The sequence below is a fragment of the Marmota flaviventris genome, chromosome 2 (genome assembly GCF_047511675.1).
Source record: "Marmota flaviventris isolate mMarFla1 chromosome 2, mMarFla1.hap1, whole genome shotgun sequence".
NCBI lineage: Eukaryota > Metazoa > Chordata > Mammalia > Rodentia > Sciuridae > Marmota > Marmota flaviventris.
In genome coordinates, this window is record NC_092499.1 from 178,422,827 (window position 1) to 178,442,743 (window position 19,917).

The following is a 19,917-nucleotide window of genomic DNA, read 5'->3' on the forward strand; positions in this document are numbered from 1 at the left end:
CTGCCAAAGAAAATATAGTAAAACTTACCTCACAGGGCTGTTATGGAAATTTCATGAGCAATTAGAATATGGCCTATTACTTAATAAGACGCAGTAAGGCCCTAAAAAGGTCTGGGAGTTGGGCATGTAGCTCAGTGGTAGAGCACTTGCCTAGCATGTGCAAAGCCCTGGGTTCCATCTCAGGACTGCAAAATAAAGGGGGTGGGGGGAGTAGGGCTGGTGATGTAGCTCAGTGAACCCCTTGGTTCAGTCCTCAGTACCACACACACACACACACACAAAAGACAGCCTTATGAAGTAGGAACTGTTATCAGCTCTATTACAGATAAGGAAACTAAGTCATGGGTAGGAAGATAGATAGATAAGTATAATCAGGCATAATAACACATTATCTTCTGGGAAGGGAGGGAAAGGGAAATATGTTAGGATAGGGCTTTTGTTTAGGTGGGTATTTTTTTAATCTGAAGCAAAGCAAAGTTTTAGTTTCTGTTGATATAGGTCATAGGTATGTGGATTGCTATTTTCTGTATTTGCTTTAAGGTTTGAAATATTTCAAAATTTTATTTGAAGATTTTGTTGAGGTAATTGTAGATTCACATGCAGTTGTATGAAATAATATAGAGGTCTCATGTACCCTTTCCTCTTTTCCTCAGTGATAACATCTTATAAAATTATGGTGCAAGCCAGGTACAGTGGTGCATGCCTGTAATCCCAGCGGCTTGGGAGGCTGAGACAGGAAGATTGTGAGTTCAAAGCCAGCCTCAGCAAAAGCGAGGCATTAAGCAACTCGGTGAGACCCTGTCTCTAAATAAAATACAAAATGGTGCAGTGGTTGAGAGCCCCTGACTTCAGTCCTTGATAACAAAAAAAAAAAAAAAAAAAAACTGGAGTGCAGGATACTGACATTGATAACAATCCACCTCTCTTACTTAGATTTCCTGTTTTACTTGTACTCACCTCTGTGTGTGTGTGGTCTGTGCAATTTTATCCCATGTGTAGGTTCATATTATCCACCACCACAGTTAAGATACTGACTGGTTCCATCACCGCAAGGATCCTTGTATTGTCAACTTATAACCACGCCTACCTCCCCAAACACACACCATCACTAACCCCTGGCAACCGCTAATCTCTTCTGTTTTGGTTCTCTACTCTGTTTTGTCATTTCATTATTATATCAATGAAATCATATAGTGTGTTACCTTTGGGATTGGCTCTTTTCACTTGGGATAATTCCCTTGGAGAGCCATCCAAGTTGTCGCCTGTGTTGATAGTTGACACCTTTTTATTGCAGTAGTATTCCATGGTACAGATGTGCCAGTTTGTTGAACCATTTACTTGTTGATCGACATCTGGGTGGTTTCCAGTTTGGGACTGTTATAAATAAAGCTGCTGTGAATATTAGTGTAGAGGTTCGTGTATGAAAATAAGCTTTTATTTCCTTGTCATAAATGCCAAAGAGTGCCATTGCTGGGTCCTGTGGTAATTGCATGTCTAGTTTTATAAGAAACTAACTGCCAAACTATTTTCCAGAGTGGCTGTGCCTATTTCCTAATGTTAAGAAAAGGGTTTTGCTGGCAGAGGCAGGTAGTCCAGGAAGATGAAGCAGTATATAAAGATCTGGAGTTTGAAAATGTGCTGTCAGCTCATGGAACAGCAAGCTGTCTCATGTGGCTGGGATGGAGTCTGGGTTTAGCTGAGGAGGGAACATAGGTTGCTCCTCATTCAGTCAGTCAGCATGTGCTTACTAAGCTCTTATCTTTGCCAGGTGCTCTGCAAAGCGCATCAGAGGCACTGTCTCCACAGGCCTGGGTCCAACAGAAAAGACAGATGTGAAAAATTGCAAAACACATATGGTGTAAATGGGGAAAGAGAGCCCTGGGAGGTTGTGATGGGGACATCTGGGACCTTTTGTACATCCCATGAGGGCAGGGACCATGCCTCTCTTTCTGGGTCTCAACACATAGTAAGCAATCAATAAGTATTTGAAAAGTGTTGAATGAATGATCTAATCCAGTGTACACAGTCCCTGTGAGTGTGACCCAGCCGTTGCCTCTGTAAGCAGCTGCACGTCTCAGTCCCGCCGTGTGGGTAAAAGGGCAAAGGCTTGGTCCAGACACCCCACCCTGGAGTGAATTACTGCACCACAGATTGGAAGCCAGCATGACATATAAAAGGCTGGAATGCTCTACTGTAAATTTTTAATTGTTAAACAAGCAAAGAGGGTTGTAAATTCCGTGCGGCGGGACAGTATTGCATATTGTGCCTATTGCCACCACTGTAGTTTCTTATCAACCCGTTGGGATTTCACAACCTCTTGTGCTTCTTGCATGGTACGGGGCCTCTGCAGGGTCTCTGGGGCATGGTGCAATACCATCTTTTTCTCCGTGGAGGTGACAGGCAGGCTCTCTATGCACTTTCTGTCTGACTTTTCCTCATCCCGTCTAGATTTTCAGCAAAGGAACATCCTGTGCTCGCCCTGCCAGGGGCCCCAGCCCAGTTCCCTGTCCTGGAGGAACACAAGTCACTCCAGAAGTACGTGGTGTGGTCAGATGAGATGGTGAAGATGGGAGAGGCCCAGATCCGTGCCCACCTCATCCGGCCCTATGTGGGCATTCATCTGCGCATTGGCTCTGACTGGGTAACTTCCCCTTCCCTTCCCTGGCTCACTTGACATGTGCCTGAGCTGAGCAGCCATATCTATAGGAATTGACCCCAAGTCCAAGACAGGGCAGAGAGAGCTCACTTGACCAAGTCTATGGAATTGTGTCCCATGATCCCGCTACAGCACCCATCAGAAGTGTGACTCTGGAGCAGTCTAGAGCCAGCTCTCATTTTAACAGCTGCTGTTTGTATCCTTGTTTTGTTGATGGATAAACTGAAGTATCAAGCCAGAGTCCAGGTCAGGAGCAGGTTGAGAGACCCTCACCTAGGGTTCCTCTGTCCCCATGAGGTGGTTAGCTAGTGGACTCCTTGTTGAAAAACAGCTATGGACTTGGTGCAGAGGGGGGCTCCCAGGAAATGAAGATGTCATCCTCCCAGAATTTGGAGGCTGCTTAAATGTATGGAAACTCATCAAATTACCCTCCATGTGAAAATCACAGAACCAGTATTGACAGTCTGCTTAAATTTACATAAGGAGATACGATATATAGATATGTTAGAAGTGCTCATTGTTGAAAATTGAAAAATACCAAAACGTGTAGGAATTATATTAAAACTCATTCTTTTTCGGTTGATGAGGTAATCTCACTTACCACTAGTCTCTCTCCCTGACCTGCTTCCACAAGGAAAAGGAGCCAGGCCACATTTTTTTTTTTTTTTTTTTTTTTTTGTAGTTGTAGATGGACAGCATGCCTTTATTTTCTTTGCTTATTTTTGTATGTGGTGCTAAGGATAGAACCCAGTGCCTCACCCATGCTAGGCAAGTGCTCTGCCACTGAGCCACAGTCCTAGCCCTGGGGCCAGAATATTTTATGAGTGGTTTCAGCCAAACATTCAAGGAACAGCTCCTGTCTGTGCTTTCCTAGAATGTAAAATGATAAAAAAAGATAAAAGATGCTTTTTTTTTTTTTAAGCTAGCATAACACTAATACCAAATTCAGATAAGATCAACTTGGAAAATTATAGGCATTCTCACTAATCAACATAGGTGCACATATTCTAAGTAAAATATCAGCAGGTAAAGCCAAGTAACATACAAATAAAATCTATCCCAGGAATGCGATGAAATTGCTGAGACAGGAGGATTGTGAGTTCAAAACCAGCCTCACCAAAAGCGGTAAAATGTTGGTTTTAACACCCAAAGAAAAAAAATCATGATGATCTCAGTGGAGGATAATAAAGCATTTGATAAAAGAAAGTCAACACTCATTCATGATTAAAAACAAAAACTCATAACCAGCCAAGAATAGAATGGACGGGCCCACCTTAACTTGATAAAGGCTATCTCTGGAATCCACAGCAAACATTGTTACCTCCTGACAGCTATCAGAAGTGTTTCCACTGAAGTAAGGAATCAGATAAACCTGTCCCTTATCAACACCACTCTTCACAATTCTACCCCATGTCCCTTAAGACTAAGAAAAAAGTTTTTACAACACCAGGATCCCACCATTCAGAAATAATCACTGTTATTCCCATGATTCATTTCCCTCTTCCCTTCATGCTTTTAAAAAACAGTTGGGGGGCTGGGGGTGTAGCTTAGTGGTCTAGCATGTGCTCAGCATGCACAAGGCCCTGAGTCCATTCTCAGCCCGCATACCAAAAAATGTGCAGCTGGGCTCCTCCTGCTTGTCCTTTTCTACTTACCAATTCTTGCTGCTGTCTAACTCTGCCCCCACCCCTCCTACAGAAGAACGCATGCGCCATGCTGAAGGACGGTACTGCAGGCTCGCACTTCATGGCCTCTCCACAGTGTGTGGGCTACAGCCGCAGTACAGCAGCCCCCCTGACCATGACCATGTGCCTGCCGGACCTGAAGGAAATTAGGCGGGCCGTGAAGCTCTGGGTGAGCGCGCTGAACGCCCGGTCAGTCTACATTGCCACTGACTCTGAGAGTTATGTGCCTGAGATCCAGCAGCTTTTCAAAGAGAAGGTATGCATGGGCCCCGAGGGAGTGTGGCAAGAGGGAATGGGGGAAAGTGCCAGCCTGTCCCCCTGCTGCCATGTTGTGCTTCATGTTCTCCCCCCACCAGCCTCTTGCCTAAACACTCATTCCTCTCCATTCCTACCCTTCCCTCCAACCCCAGCTTGAACATCTCCTCTGCAGATTCTTTCCCTCTTGTAGCTTGTGGGTTCTTGCTGGGAGTATTCATGGCACTTTCTAGACTGTCTGAGACTAGTGTGGAAATGTGTTGTATTTCTTTCTAGGAATTGTGGATTTCTTGAAGGCTGAGCTGAACCCTACTCTTGTATTCCCCAATATCTTTGATCTCTGGGGGCTGAGACCCTGCCTTATTGCCACCAGTATCTAGAACATAGAGTGGGTCCTGGGAAGAGATCCAGGACAGCAGAGGGGTTAAAGGCATAGACTCTGGAGCCAAAGAATTGGATTTAACTCACTGAGCAGCCTCACAAGCATTATTTGACCTCTCTGAGTTTCTGTTTCCGAATCTATAAAATAGGACTGATAGCACCTGTCTCATAGGACAAATGTAAAGATCAGGTAGAAGGAAAAAGTTTCCCACTACAAAATAAGTACTTAATATAGTTGGCTATTGCCAGATGCAGTGGCACACCATCAGAATCCCCACTACTCAGGAAGCAGGAGGAGTCCAAGTGTGAAGCCAGCCTGAGCAACCTAGTGAGACTCTGTCACAAAATAAAACAAAAATAAAAAGGGGCTGGGGATGTGGCTCAGTGGTAAAGCACTTGCCTAACTTGCATGAAGCCCTGGGTTCAACCCCCGATACCACCAAAAAGTGATGATAATAATAATAAAGTTAGCTCTCATTAATAATAGAAAATAGTTGGTTGATAAATAAAGGAAAGCTCTTTTGTGCTTAGTGAATGTTGAAGGAAGCTGTGTATATTTAAGGAAATATGTGCATAAGTAGCAGAATGTGTCTGGTAAATGCCTGCTGTAGCAGTGAAGAGTCTGGTCATGGGAAAGTATGGATCGGTAAAATAGCTGAATTATAGTAAACATTCAATAAGACGTTAACTGGGGGGCTGGGGTTGCGGCTCAGTGGTAGAGCACTTGCCTAGCACACGTGAGGTACTGGGTTTGATCCCCAGAGCCACATAAAAAAAAAATTAATAAACAAAATAAAGGTATTGTGTCCATCTACAATTAAAAGTATTTTTAAAATAAAAAAATAAGACGTTAAATGAACGAAAACAGTAAATGCTGGGTAGACCCTAAGAGGCAGATGTTGGGAGCCATGGGCTTTCTTTGAGCAGGCTCCTTTTTTTTAACCATGACACAGACAGGAAGTTCTAGCCGTGGAGGAAGTGCTGGGTCAGTACATTTTGTTCTCCTAGCCCCCTTTTAACAGAAGATCAGAGCTGGGAGACATTAGGCGTCCTCTCACCCTGCCCCTCTGTTTTGTGGCTGAGGAAACCCAAGTCCCAAGAAGGGACAGAATTTACCCAAGAGGTCCCAGAGCTAATTATAGCAGCCATGACACAGAATGGGTAAGTTTCAGGTGTAGGTGGAATTGTTCGGGGGATTTTGGCCATGATTAAACTGGTATTATTTCTTTGCTACAATCCCCATAGTGAGATGATGGCTTTTGTTACATCAAAAATCTCAGTGGAACAGCAAAGCACTTTCAGCCCATCTCAGCCCACACCCCCTCGCCTCTGTACTAAGTTGAAGCATTTGGAGAGTCCCAGGGAGTTTTTTGTGAGCTTTAGAGTTGATGCGTTTGTTGCGCCTTGAGCCTTTTGCTGTTTTCTATTTCTGGTTCCTGTGCCAGTCTTCTCATTTCTTCCCCACTCCTCAGCCCTCTTCTCCATGGGCTCAGATCCTTGTCTTGCTTCTGACTTAACCTTTGCCCTCCATTAAGCTGGGCCAGTGCTCAGGCAGGGATACTGATGTTAAGATGTGCTCCTGCCCTCCAGGGCTCACAATTTAGACCCAGGTAGAGAACTGTATGTGGGGTGGGGGGTGCTGGTGGGTGGGCATTTCCTTCTATCATTTGAGGTAGGCTGTGGCTGAGCCTGGCCAGCACAGCAGTGGAAAGCCAGCTGACACAGCTCCGGCCCTAGTCAGGTGCAGGACACAGTATCAATCAGAGAATCACTAAGGAATGAAAGTCACAAACTGAGATATGTGCTCCAAAGCAGAGCCAAGGGGTTCTGTAAGAGCCCAGAGTAAATGGCCCTGGCCCATGGAGAGAGCTTCCCTAGGGAGCTGCCACTTGAGCTGAGAAGTAAAGGGTAAGTAGAAGCTAATACCCTGGCCTTGCACAGTGGCCTATAACCCCCGCTTCTCAGGAGGCTGTGTCTCAGACAGGAGGATCAAAATATTAAGACCAGCCTGGGCAACTTGGCAAGACCCTGACTCAAAAAGGACTGGGGACGCTGGGGATATAGCTCCATTGGCAGAGTGCTTACCTCGCATGCACACGGCCCTGGGTTCAATCCCCAGCACCACCAAAAAAAAAAAAAAAAAGGACAAGGGAGGTAATTCAGTGGTAAGCATTCCTGAGTTCAGTTCCTAATACTAGAAGAGAAAAAAAGAGGGTATACCCCAGACAGAGAAAGGTCCTTAGAAGGGGAGGGAGGGAGCCTGGCTGGCTGCTGGCTGCTAGATTTCAAGGGATGTCAGGGACAGTCTGAAAGGTGATCTGAGTACAGTGATGTGGGGCACCTTTGTGAAAGGCAATAGGGCACCTATTATGTGGGGAAGGGCAGGGGCAGGGGCATCTTTAAAATTTCCTTCAGCTGTTCTGTGATGAGCAGGTCAGGAGAGGCAGTGAGGGGCAGTGAGGAGGCTGTTGTAGTGGATCAAGCAGCGGATGGTCATGGCTGGGCTGAGCATGGGGCAGCTCCTCACAGGAAGGATCCATCTTTGGGGAGAATCTTGGGCATAGATTGAACAGAACTTGGGGCTTGGAGTTAGTATGTGGAGAGAGGCATCCACGCAGCAGAGCTGAATGGGTGGGCACTGTCTTCTTGGAGCCAGGATTTGGTGAGGGAAGCCCATCAGGCCAGGACTTCATGAGGAAGGCAGAATATGAGCTGAGCCTTGAGAGTTTGCTCAGGGTTTTCTTTTCCCTCTTTTGATGCTGGAGATGGAAGCTCGGGCCTTGGGCATGCTAAGCACACACTCCACAGAGCTCCCAGCCCTGGTGAGGAAAAGGGCGTTCTGGGCAGAGGCACCCAGAGTGGGGCATTCCGAGCCGAGGCTGGAGGGCCTGGAGGAGGACACAGGCACCTAGAAGGCAGCTGGGCTGCACTCCTCTCACACCGACCCCAGGTCTTCATCCTCTCCATTCCTCCTTTTCTTTGCAACCTCAGTCCTAGGGAAGGCGGTCGAGCCTGTGGCTGGCAGCCACCAGATTGATACTCTCTGCCTTCCTTCTGCAGGTGAAGGTGGTGAGTCTGCAGCCCGAGGTGGCCCAGATCGACCTGTACATCCTCGGCAGAGCTGACCACTTTATTGGCAACTGTGTCTCCTCCTTCACTGCCTTTGTGAAGCGGGAGCGAGACCTCCAGGGAAAGCAGTCGTCCTTCTTCGGCATGGACAGGCCCCCTCAGCTGCGGGATGAATTCTGATCCTGGCTGGAGAATGTCACCAGTCACAGCTGATCCTTTCAGCCAGGCCTGGCAGCCAGAGGTGCTCTCAGGACTGCAAGCTCCTCTTCTTGCCTGCCAGAGCTGGAGAACCGTATCAGGGAGGCATCTCCCGCCTCTGTGTTTCCCCATTCTCTGGGAATTTCTCACAAAGGTAGAGCAGTCAAACCTCTCTCCTTTGTTCTCCCTGGGATGAGCAGCCTGGGAAGCTGAGAGATTTTTTTATAGAAGGGGATTTTTATAGTTTTGATACAAGGTCATGGCCACCCTAGGACTCTCCTTTATTTTTAAAAGTCAGTGAAATCCATTAGCATAGATACCTAAAGTGACCTTAACAGCAAGTGGATGGATCCAGGGCTGAGGTGGGTCTTTTGGCCACTTTTCCAAGTATCCCCCAAAGTGGCCCTCAGACCCATCTCCACTGCCCAACCAGAGCCAGTGTCATCCCCACCTCCTAGGCCATGTCCAGGATTGGGGTGTGTGTATGCTCCTCTATCAGAAACACTGCAAATGGGAGTAAACAGTCAGGCACTCTGCAGTGCTCTGGGGGCTGCTGCCTCTCACCCAGCACGTTCCCGGCTCAGAGCACACCAGCAAGCCTGATGATCATGGTATTTCTCTCATAATTGATGGTTGGTGGCTGCTGCAAACCTGGCACCATGGGGACCTCAGTGCATCACTGGGGTCAGGGCTCGTGGGCCTAACAGGATCCTCTGAAGGCTGCCCTCTCAAAGGGCCTGTGGGTAGAATTTGGGTTGATGTCCAAAGCTTGTTCTTCCCCTGACCCCCGCCCTGTGGCTTGGGAGCTCTCACACAAAGCCTTCACAAAGGAGCATCTGGCACATAGAAGGTGCCCAGGATCCAGAAACCATTGGAATTCCCAGTTTAGAAGCAACCTTTGCCCCTTCCCATTGAATGTAATCTCTGCCCAAGCCATGAGATGCAAGGGGTTATGGTCATGAGGTTCTTTGTCTCTAGAGGCTGCACTTTCCACAGTACATGACTCCTGAGAGCCTGTGATTTTTTTGACCTCGTAGTTCTAAAATGCCACAGCAACACCTGTGGCCTCTGATCCTGGATAGGTGGCCCAGAGCTCCATGCAGGGGCTTCTCCCCTGATTGCCTTTAGGTCCTGGGCACACTGGGTCAGGGGTCAGAGATTACAGGAGGATCTCTAACACCCAAGTCAGCATTTGCTGTGTAGAATTGCTGCCTGACTTTACAGAAGGCTTTTGTAGTTTTCCCTCCTGGAAAAACAGTCAGGTGTTTTAAACCCTGGTAAATGGCTTATCTTTCCAGACTTGCTCTCAAGCCTCACCCAGAGGAAAGGGTGCAGACAAGGGAGCCTGTGCATGCTCGGCCTCCAGCAGGTTGTTGAGATGCCGTGGCTTGCTGGCCAGTTCCGTTTCTGACTCTGCTGTTCATTCTCATCTGCTGTTCACAGCCTCACACCAGGCACAGCTCTAGAGTCAGCTAGAGTGGGCCATCCGAATCCACAGATGGGCGTCAGCAGTAATCTGACTGGTGCTCTGGAGGCAAAGGTGCTGGAGCCCTTGGCCGTCTCAGCTCTGGCCTTTGGGCACTTGCTTTATTCTTTGACCCAGGTTCCTACCCTGTGAAAAAATGGTAAAATCAACGGGTTGTTGAGAGGCTCAGATCAGTTAAAGCATATATGCATGAGAGACACTGAACTTGAGAGATGCGGGGGCACACGTAGCTTTGGATTAACTGGGCTGCTTCTCGTGCACACCTCCTCTGTGCCAGGCAGCATGCTTGCCAAGTGCTTTATGGGCATTCTCCTGTTTAGTTCCCATCCCAGCCCTGGGAAGTAAGAACTAGTACTATCCCTGTCTTTCTGGATAAGGGAAAAAAATGAACGCTCAGAGAATTCTCATTATTTCTCCAATGCTGCACAGCTGATGGCATTAAGCCAAAATTTGACCCCTAGAGCCAGTTCTGTTAGCCACCACCATGTTCCACTGCCGTCGGTTCACAAATGCACTTTACCCTGTGTGTGCCGTGGGGACCTCTGCTGGAAAAGATCAGCCACTTGGATTTCCAATGGGCACTTACTGCGGATTTGCCAGGTCACCCAAGAAACAAAGTCCATGTGAAGTCGACAGGTTCCTCTGGTAGTTATTTAGTTTGACATTCTCATTCATCATGTTTTCTGAGCACCCACTATGTTCCAGGCCCTGTGCTAGGAACAATGGTGCAGCGAGAAACCAACATAGTCTTTTTTTCTCAAAGAATTTGCATTCAAGAAAGTAGAAGACATAGTGAGCATATTGGGAGATACTGGTAAGTGCTATGAAGAAAAATAAAGGATTTAGGGGTGCAGTGGGAAAGATGTTTTAGACAAGAATAGCTGACAAAGGAGGGGAGGCACACAGGTGTCCAGATACCTGGAGGCAGCATATTCCCAGCAGAGGAAATGGCATGTATCAAGGCCCTATAGGGACACAGGCTCCTGAAGAGCCACGAGGAGGAGGTCAGTAGGTGTAGCTGAGTGGCTGCAGCAATCCAGTGCCACTCCCATAGCCAGAGGTCTGCACCTTGGCCTGGACTTGGCTTTAATTGGAGAGATAAGAGCCTCTGCAGGCTTGGAGACAGAAGAGGATATGATCTGATCTACACTCTTGAAGGTCCCTTGGAACTGGCATGGGGAGGGGAAGGGTGAAAGCAGAGACTGGTGTGGGCCTGGGTCCCAGGTGCAGGGGAGAGGCGAGGGGCTCTTCCCCCCTGAACTGGAACCCCAGCACCCTCTTCTCCCAGGAGGCAAAGGCCATTGCATTGAAGGAGGTAGGAAATGGTCAGATTCTGAATGTATAAAATTATTTTTTATAATTCAGTTTTTGAAGAAGTGAATCTGCATAGTTTTAATATTGCAATATATACAATTTAATGTCTTTTTTTTTACTCAATAGTATATCATATTTTCCCTGTTCATAGCCTGAATAAATTAATTATATCAACTTCCATTGAGAGGTTCTCCATAGTTCACCATTTCCTTTTTTTTTTTTAATTTATTTTTTAGTTGTAGTTGGACACAATATCTTTATTTTGTTTGTTTATTTTTATGTGGTCCTGAGGATCGAACTCAGGGCTTCACACGTGCTAAGTGAGCACTCTACTGCTGAGCCACAATCCCAGCCCAAGTTCACCATTTTCCTATTATGAGACCTTAATATGTTCCCAGTTTCTCACTATTGGAATTTGAAAAATATTTTTATTTGTAAAGATTTTTCTTTATTTGAAATATGTGTTAAGGTGCAGGGCATAGTGGCATATACCTAAAATCTTGTGACTTGGGAGGCTGAGGCAGGAAGATCTCAAGTTCTAGGCCAGTTTGGGCAACTCAGACCCTGTCTCGAAATTAAAAATCAATGGAGGTGTAGCTCAGTAGTATGGTACCCATGGAGTTGATCCCCAGTACCACACACAAAGATAAATAAAAATATTTATTGTGGGAAAATTCACATACACACAAACATTGTGATAAACTGAACTCACATTTTTAATAATTATCAATATTTTACCAGTCTGATTCCATCACTCTCCCATTCCCAAATCTGCTTGTTTACTGGAGTCTTTTAAAAGTTACCTGTGTGTTTTGAGGGACAGGCCAGCAGGATTTGCTCACACTGAGGGCAGATGAGGAGGTAGAGGATCCCTGGCTGCTGGAGAGTTTAGGGCCCAAACCACAGGGAGCTTCCCTGACTTGCAGAGTGACCTCAAGGCAGATTTTCTTACTCCCATACCTCACTTCCACATTACAGGTGCTACTGCAGTGTCCAGAGCTTCCTTGGAGTGCTGCTGGATAAGGCAAATTCCAAGAGCCACCCTTGCCTGAAGAATCCAAGTGACTGGTGGGTAGTGTCCAGGAATCTGCATTTTTTTTTTTTTGGCAAGCACCTATAGGTGGGTTTAATGCCAGTGGCTCAGGGCCTCTTAAATTGTGGTCATAGGACCCGCAGGTGGCCTCACTTGGGGGAATTTGTTAGACATGCTGAATCCCGTGGGGCTATAGGTTAGCCCAGTGACAGAGCTTCTGCCCAGTGTTCATGAAGCTTTGAATTTGATTCCCAGAACCATAAAAAGAAAGAAAAATAAGACATATGGAATCCCAGACCTGCTAAAGCAGTCTCCAAGGAGGCAGGTCAGAAGCAACATTGGTGGGTAGAGGATCTCGGCTCCTCAGCCACCCGACAGTACAGAAGAACCCTAGCATGCCCCCCAGGTCCCACCAAGCGCACCTTAAGGAGGTGACTTAAGAGTTGCGGGAACTGAATCCACTAATGTCTCTCCATATACATGAGGGTGGAAATATGCAACTAGACCAAATCTTTACAGAAGTAAACAAAGGCAATTAAAATTTTTATAAGTAAGTACCAGTAGAGATGGGTTATGATAAGGCAGAAATGGATAAGGCTGGGAAACAATGTCCTGAAGCATCATAGCTGCTCTAGGGGGTAGGAGAGGAGAGAAAGGGCAGAGGGAGGAAGGAAGGAAGAATGGAGCTCTCATTTCCATTTTCTGTTCACCTCAAAGAAGCTTGGTGCAGCCTGGCGGGCGCACACCGTAACCCCAGTGGCTCTGGAGGCCGGAGCATGGCAAGTCTCGGCCAGTCTCAGCAACTCAGTGAGTCCCTAAGTGCTTAGCAAGACCCTGTTTGAAAATATAAAAAAGGACTCGGCATGTGGCTCAGTGGCTAAGTGCCCTTGGGTTCAAGTCCCAACACCAAAAAAAAAAAAAAAAAAAAGGCAGCTTAGTGCATAATAATAGTAACAGCAATAATAATAAGGTTTCACTGGCTTGAAAATAAAGCTCCTTCCTCTCCCCAGCTCTCTTTCTATCCTTAGTGGAGTTGACAGAAAAAACTCCTTGCCTGAAGGCAAATCCTGCGCTGGATTATGTTGTCAGAATTAATTCAGATTCTCACTTGAAACCTGGTTTATTCCAGGGTTGGGACCTTTCCCTGGAAATGACACTATTTAACTGGCAAGCAGGTTTGCTTTGTTTTTACATCTAATCCTTTATTGATCACCAGCCCAGGATGCCAAGTAAACAGTGAGGGGAAGACACAAAAGGCATTTCCCAGAAACCTCCCTCCCAGGGGCGTGACTCAGCTGAGTGGAGGAACAATACCCACCTGGGGTGGCAGCCTGGGGTGGACCTCAGCCTCGGAAAGTCTGCCTCTAAATAAAACCGGCGCCACATCAAGCCATTGACATTGATTCTCTTGGAGTGTGGGGGCGTTTTCAGGTCAGATGGTGTCCAAGATGGTTCCGGAGGTACTGGGTACAAGAGGAGAGAACTAGCTTTCCAGTGTTTTCCCATCCTGCCAACATTCCCATAGAGAAAGTCCCAGTTCAGTGCCAGTGTCATTAACTCCTGTCTGTGCTCGCTAGTACTTGGAGAGAGCAGAGAGCTCGGACTCAGATGGCCTTAGCCAGCTACAAGTCACTAACATTGTCTTTGTTATATTTAATTTTTGCTACTTGGGATTTTTCTGTTTTGTTTTTTTTTTTTTCACTTACAGATGTGGTTCAAAGTTGGCTTTTAAGAAATTTATTTCATTTTAAAAAGTATAATGGGCTCTGAGAAAAATATTACATAAACCATGGTTATGAGGTTTGGGCGAGTAGCTCCGTGACAGTGGGCCACTTAGCATGCACGAGGCCCTGGGTTCAGTCTTCACCAAAAAAATAAAAAAGGTGTGGAATGAATGAAGAAGGTAAGATTGGGAGAAGCTCGCTCAGCCACATATTTTGTTTTGTTTTATTTTATTTATTTTATTTTATTTTATTTTATAGTGTTGGGGATAAAACCCAGAGCCTTGCACATACTAGACAAGCGCTGTACCATTGAGCGCTACCAGCAACTCATCCTTGTGCCCTAAAGACACCTCCCAGTAAGAGATGGGAGAGGCACATGGAAGTGACGAGGAGAGAGACTGCCGTCCACTCAAACTCCACTGGCTGCACACTGCCTGCGATTGCCTAGACCATCCCCTCTAACGTTTCCTAATGCCAAGTCGGGTGGAGTGGCATGTGCCTGTAGTCCAAGCGACTTGGGAGTCTGAAGAGGGGATCCCAAGTTTAAGGCCAGCCTAGGCAACTTACTGAGGCCCTGTCTCAAAATAGTAAAGTTGGTTATATAACTCAATGGTAGAACACCCCTGGGTTTTGTCCTGGGTTCCATCTGAAGGACAAAAGAAAAAATGTAATCCTATGAAATTTTCCTCTCGGAGTTCCACAGCACCTTTAAATTGTAATAATAACTGACATAATTATTGTCATTTATCATGTGCCAAACTGTGTCCTAAGCCCTCCGCATAAACTAACTCATCTGATTCACAGATGTTGCTTTTCTTATTATCTCCATTTTACAGATAAGGGCATGGAGGCACAGAGAGGTAAAGCAACTAGCCTACAATCACACAGCTTGAGTAATAGACCCAGGACTCAAAACCTGCAAGCATGACACATAGTCAGTGCCCTTATCCTCTGTACTGTGATGCTTCTTATGTCACTTATCAGAAGACTAGGCTTGTTTTCCCAGCTGACCGGAGGTCCTCCCCAAGAACAGGACGGTGCCTGACGTGTCTCCCTGTATCTGCTCTTCACCAGTGCTTGGCTTATAAGTGTCCTGTACTTATGTGTTGAATGAATATGCAGAAAGTGACCTGAGCAGGTGATCTGACTTCTGGCATCTTGGCGAAGGTAGAGTTGAATGGAATGATAGGCATATTTTAACAGCTGCACCTGGGGGAGGAGAAAAGGCATTAGAGACTCAGAACCAAGGTGCAAAGAGCTGAGGTATGGAGGCCCCGAGCATGGACTTGGGGAGATGGAGCCCCAAGAGGAGGGGACACAAGGAGATCTGAGCAGCTCATAAAGGGCTAGAACATCAAACTAAAGTCTGACCCTCCCCAATGGGAGCCAGACAGAGATTGTCTCTGGGCTGGGGCAAAGCTGGGTGAAGATGGGAGCAGGGGATTTTCAGGGCTCACTAAGGGGTCACCTGAGCCAAGGATAAGTGAAAAGGTCCCTGTAAGCACCTCTCAAGGGAAGTGCCAAAAGGCAGGGCCCTGGTTTTATAAATTAGTTTAACATACTATGTCTGTAGATTGAAAAATATCTAGATTCCTTCTCCCTGGAGGCAAACATAGTACTAGCAATTTTGTGAACGCCTTCCAGAAATTTCTCTTGCCATACATAGGCATACATGTGTGTGTATAAAACATATCTGTGTATGTGTGCATATATAAAACGTGCATATATATATATATATATATATACACACACACATACACACACATATAATTGTTTTCCATTCCCTTTTTATCTGCCACATAATATTCCACAACATGATTGGACTATAATGCCTTTAATTTACCATGAGGCCTTAAAGTTTGCTGTTTTTAGACACCATGAACAAAGGATATGTTTCTGGAAGTGGTGAGTCATAATGGTGTGTAAGTTTATAATTTGACAGACTTGGCCATATTGTTCCCCAGAGAGGTTGTGCACTGCGTCCTTCCCAGCATAGTGCCCATTATCTATGCCATCTGGTTTCACTGGCTTTTCAGGTGGTTTAGAATGGAGGTGCTGGTCTTGACCTGACTTCTGTCCCGGGGCTGCTATGTGCTGACCATCCATATCCTGGGAGGCTTGGGAGGATCAAATCCCAGTGCAGCCACTAGCTGATGTGTGACTCAAGTCATTAGCATGTCTGAACCTCTGCATTTTGTGTCTGTAAGATGTAGATAATGTCTTAAAGTCAAGACCTAAAGTATTGAAGTATTTTCTTTCTGCTCAGTTTGTTTTCTTTTCTTTCTTTTTTTTTTTTTTTTTTCTTTTTTCTTTTTGGTGCTAAGGAATAAACCCAGGGGGTGCTTAACCACTGAGCAACATCCCCAGCCCTTTTATTTTTTAGTTTGAGACAGGGTCTCTCTAAATTGCTTAGAGCCTCACTAAGTTATCAAGGCTGGCCTTGAACTTGAGATCCTCCTGCTTCAGCCTCCTGACTTGCTGGGACTGCAGGCTGTGCTACGTCACCCCACTTGAAATTATATTTATTTTTAATTGACACATTAAAGCATAAAATTTTGTTTTTATTAATATCTGCCCCAATTTGTTAAACCTGCATATGATGTGACTGTATTCTTTGTAGGGTTGTTGTGAGAATTTGAGGCACTGATACCCTCATGGCTTCTGATACATAGTAACTCTGTGAACTTGCAAAGCCTTCTGAGCCTCAGTGTCTTCCGTGTGAACGTTGGTGGCACAGGGCTGCCAGAGGCTTGCAAAGTGCATAAAAATGCTCTGTAAACCCAAGGAGGGCCTGAGGGAGGGGGGTTAAGCTTTATCAGAGCTCTGGCAGCCCTGCAAGGCTAAGCTTGCTTTGTACCTCCCCCTGGCTTTTCATTGTTGTGTTTGCTCAGAGTGAGGCCATCTTCTCCCAGCTGTTGCCAGGGAGCAAACAGGAACCCTGAACACTTAGCCTGCTGGGTAAATGGACCCCGCCTCCAGTCTCCAGAGGATTAGACTTCTTAGGAGAAGGACTTAGAGGGAGCCAAGAACTCACACCAGTAATGCAGAGGGGAGGGGACTCTGAGAGTCAGAGAACTGCCTGTTTGTGGCAGATTCTGGTCCACTCTGAACTCTTGTCTCTTCATCTGTAACATGAGGGCTTTGGACTGGGTGACCCTTTGAAAAGGGACTAGGCTTGGTGTCCAAAGACTTGTGTGTAAGGCCTACATTAACCATTAATCCAGTGTGTAACTGGTGGAACTTGGTGTTCTCATCTGTAAAATGAGAATACAAATTGAATTACGGAGCCATTATGAATTAATGGCTTGCTTTCTGGTGAGGAAGAAAGAGACAAGAGCCAGGTGCAGTGGCGCACGTCTGTAATCTCAGTGGCTATGGAGGCTGAGGCAGAAGGATCAGGAGTTCAAAGCCAGCCTCAGCAACTCAGTGAGACCCTGTCTCTAAATAAAATGCAAAATAGGGCTGGGGATGTGGCCCAGCGGTTGAGTGTCCCTGAGTTCAATCCCTGGTACTAAAAAAAAAAAAAAAAAAAAAAAACTAATGTGTTAGGTGGTCATGAAGAGTAAAGAGAGTGAAGTCCGGTGAAATAGAGTGACTGGGGCGGTCAGGCTTAAGCAGAGGCTTGAAGGTGAGCGAGCCCTGGGGCCATCTGGAGAATAGGGAGGAACTGGAGGTGAGGCCTGGGAAAAACAGAGGCTGGATTGTGGTAGACCTCACCTTTGGTTTTGTGTGAGTGACCTTAAGGCCATTGGAAGAGGAATGGTATATCTAACTTGGCTTTTTTTTTTTTTTTTTTTTGGGGGGGGGGTACTAAGTTGTTGAGGGTCTTGCTACATTGCTGAAGCTGTCCCCTAACTTGTGATCCTCCTTCCTCAACCTCCCAAATAGCTGGGATTACAGGTGTGTGCCACCATGCCTTGCTTAATTTTTCTGTCAGCTGTCTATTTCTGCATAAGTAATAACCCCTCCATGTGGTGTCTTAAAACAACAACAATCAATATCACAGTTTCTGTGGGAAACTCCTGGGTAACTTGGTTGGGCAGTTCTGGCTCCGGGTTGGGGGGGGGCAGAGGGGTCTCTCGGAAGTTGTGATCAATCCTTGCCAAGTCTACAGCCAGCTGAAGGCCTGGCTGGGGCTGGAGGCCCCATTTCCAAGGTAGGTCACCCCTATGGCTAGCAAGTTGGGACTGGCCACTGTGGGATATCCTCAGCTCCCCTCCTTGGGGTCGCTCAAGGGTCCTTGCCACACCGTGGCTGACTTCCCCAGAATGAGTGGTTCAAGCGGCCAATACAGAAGCTGCAATGTCTTTGACCCAGCTTTGGAGGTCATGAACTATCACTTCCTTCATTTTTACAGGTCACTCAGGCTAGCCCTGTTGAAAGTGAGAAGGGACACAGGACAAAACTATTAGCAGAAGGCCAGGAGCATTATGGACCCTCCTTGAAGCTCGCTACCACCAGGTTTCTGTTTGTTTAAATAGCACTTAGTACAACTTACCTTCTTCCTCCGTTACTTTTTTCATGTGTGGTTCTATGAATTCTCACATGTACATCTCTATAGCCACCACCACAAACAGGACACAGAACCGTCCATCAGCCCTCAAAAAGCCCTTGCATTTCCCTTTGTAGTGACACGTTCCTCCCATCTCAACCTGGAGCAACCACAGATCCTTCTCTAGTTTTGACTTTTAGAGAATGTCACCCAAATGAAATCATATAGTGTTTTTTGGTACTAGGGATTGAATCCAGGTATCTCCCCAGCTTTCTTTTTTTGAGACAGTCTCACTAAATTGATTAGGGCCTTACTAAATTTCTGAGGCTGGCCTTGAACTTGTGATCCTCCTGCCTCATCCTAAGTTGCTGAAATTACAGGTGTGTGCCATCACACTCAGCAGTATGTAACCTTTTGAAACTGACTCTTTCACTTACAATAATCCTTTGAGATTCATTTAAGTTACTGCAGGAATTAATAAATCATTCCTTTTCTTTTTTCCTGTTTTTTTTTTTTTTTTGGGGGGGGGGACCATGAATTGAACTCAGGGCACTCGACCACTGAGCCACATCATCAACCCTGTTTTGTTTTGTATTTTATTTGGAGACAGGGTCTCCCTGAGTTGCTTAGCACCTGGCCATTGCTGAGGCTGGCTTTGAACTTGTGATCCTCCTGTCTCAACCTCCAGAGCTGCTTGGATTATAGGTGTGTGCCACGGCGCCTGGCTCATTCCTTTTCGTTCTAAACTATGTTCCACTGTATAGATCTACTGGTTTGGGGGAATTATGACGAGTGTGTGTCTTAGTCTATTCAGGATGCTGTAACAAAGTGCCGTAGACTGATTGGTTTATAAATGACAGAAATGTATTTATTATAATTCTAGAGGCTGTACCAACCGACTGAGTGTCTGGTGAAGGCTTATTCTCAGATTCATAGATGGCACCTTCTCATTGTGTCCACACTGGTAGAAGGAATGAGGTACCTCTCTGGAATCTCATTTTATAAGAGCACTAATCCAATTCATGCAGGATCTGTCCTTGTGATCTGATCATCTCTCCAAAGCCTCACTGCCTACTCCAACACTGTCAACCTGGGAGTTCTGACTTCACATATGAATTTTGGGGGGACACAACTTTAGGAGATAGAGACTAATGGGAAGTCTTCAAGTTATTGGGGAGTGTGCTCTTGAAGAGAATGGAAGAACATTAGACCATTTTCTGTTTTTTCATTTCCTGGCCAAGAAGTGAACATTTTGCTCTGCTTCATGCTCCTGCTGTCGTGTACTGCCTTGCCACAGGCCCCAAAGCAATGGATTCAGCCAGTTATGGGCTGGAACTCCAAAACTGTGAGTTCAAATAAACCTGTTTTATTTATCAGCTGATTTATCTCAGGTCTTTGTTATGATGATGAAAATCTGACTCACCCTTGGGGAAGTCCAGCAAAGGGTACTGGGCTCAGGTAGTCATGATGAAGGTCAAGTGTCCACAAGAGACAAGCCAGTGAGATTGGTGACTGGGACTAGATGCTGGGAGGTGAGTGTTGATCTCTGATTTCTGTGAGCTGAAGAAAAAAGTCACATCGTGTTTTCCACCAGTGAGTGAGGAGGGGAAGCCCCACCCGCAGA

General features: G+C 46.1%; 1 protein-coding gene across 5 annotated transcripts in view; it reads left to right on the forward strand.

Annotated features, from left to right (window-relative positions):
* The window catches only part of Pofut1 (protein O-fucosyltransferase 1), a 34,117-nt gene extending 14,443 nt beyond the window's left edge, over positions 1–19,674 (forward strand). The window contains exons 5-9 of one of the 5 annotated variants that reach the window (XM_071608836.1): positions 2,449–2,641; positions 4,355–4,597; positions 8,038–12,112; positions 18,159–18,262; positions 19,177–19,674. In XM_071608836.1, coding sequence (XP_071464937.1) covers positions 2,449–2,641; positions 4,355–4,597; positions 8,038–8,226 — 625 coding nt within the window. In that variant the 3' untranslated portion in view covers positions 8,227–12,112; positions 18,159–18,262; positions 19,177–19,674. Of the gene's footprint in view, positions 1–2,448; positions 2,642–4,354; positions 4,598–8,037; positions 12,113–14,059; positions 16,370–18,158 lie in introns of those variants that run through there. The other 4 variants (XM_071608835.1, XM_071608833.1, XM_071608834.1 and 1 more) reach the window with 4 other exon arrangements.
* The last annotated feature ends 243 nt before the right edge of the window (positions 19,675–19,917 follow it).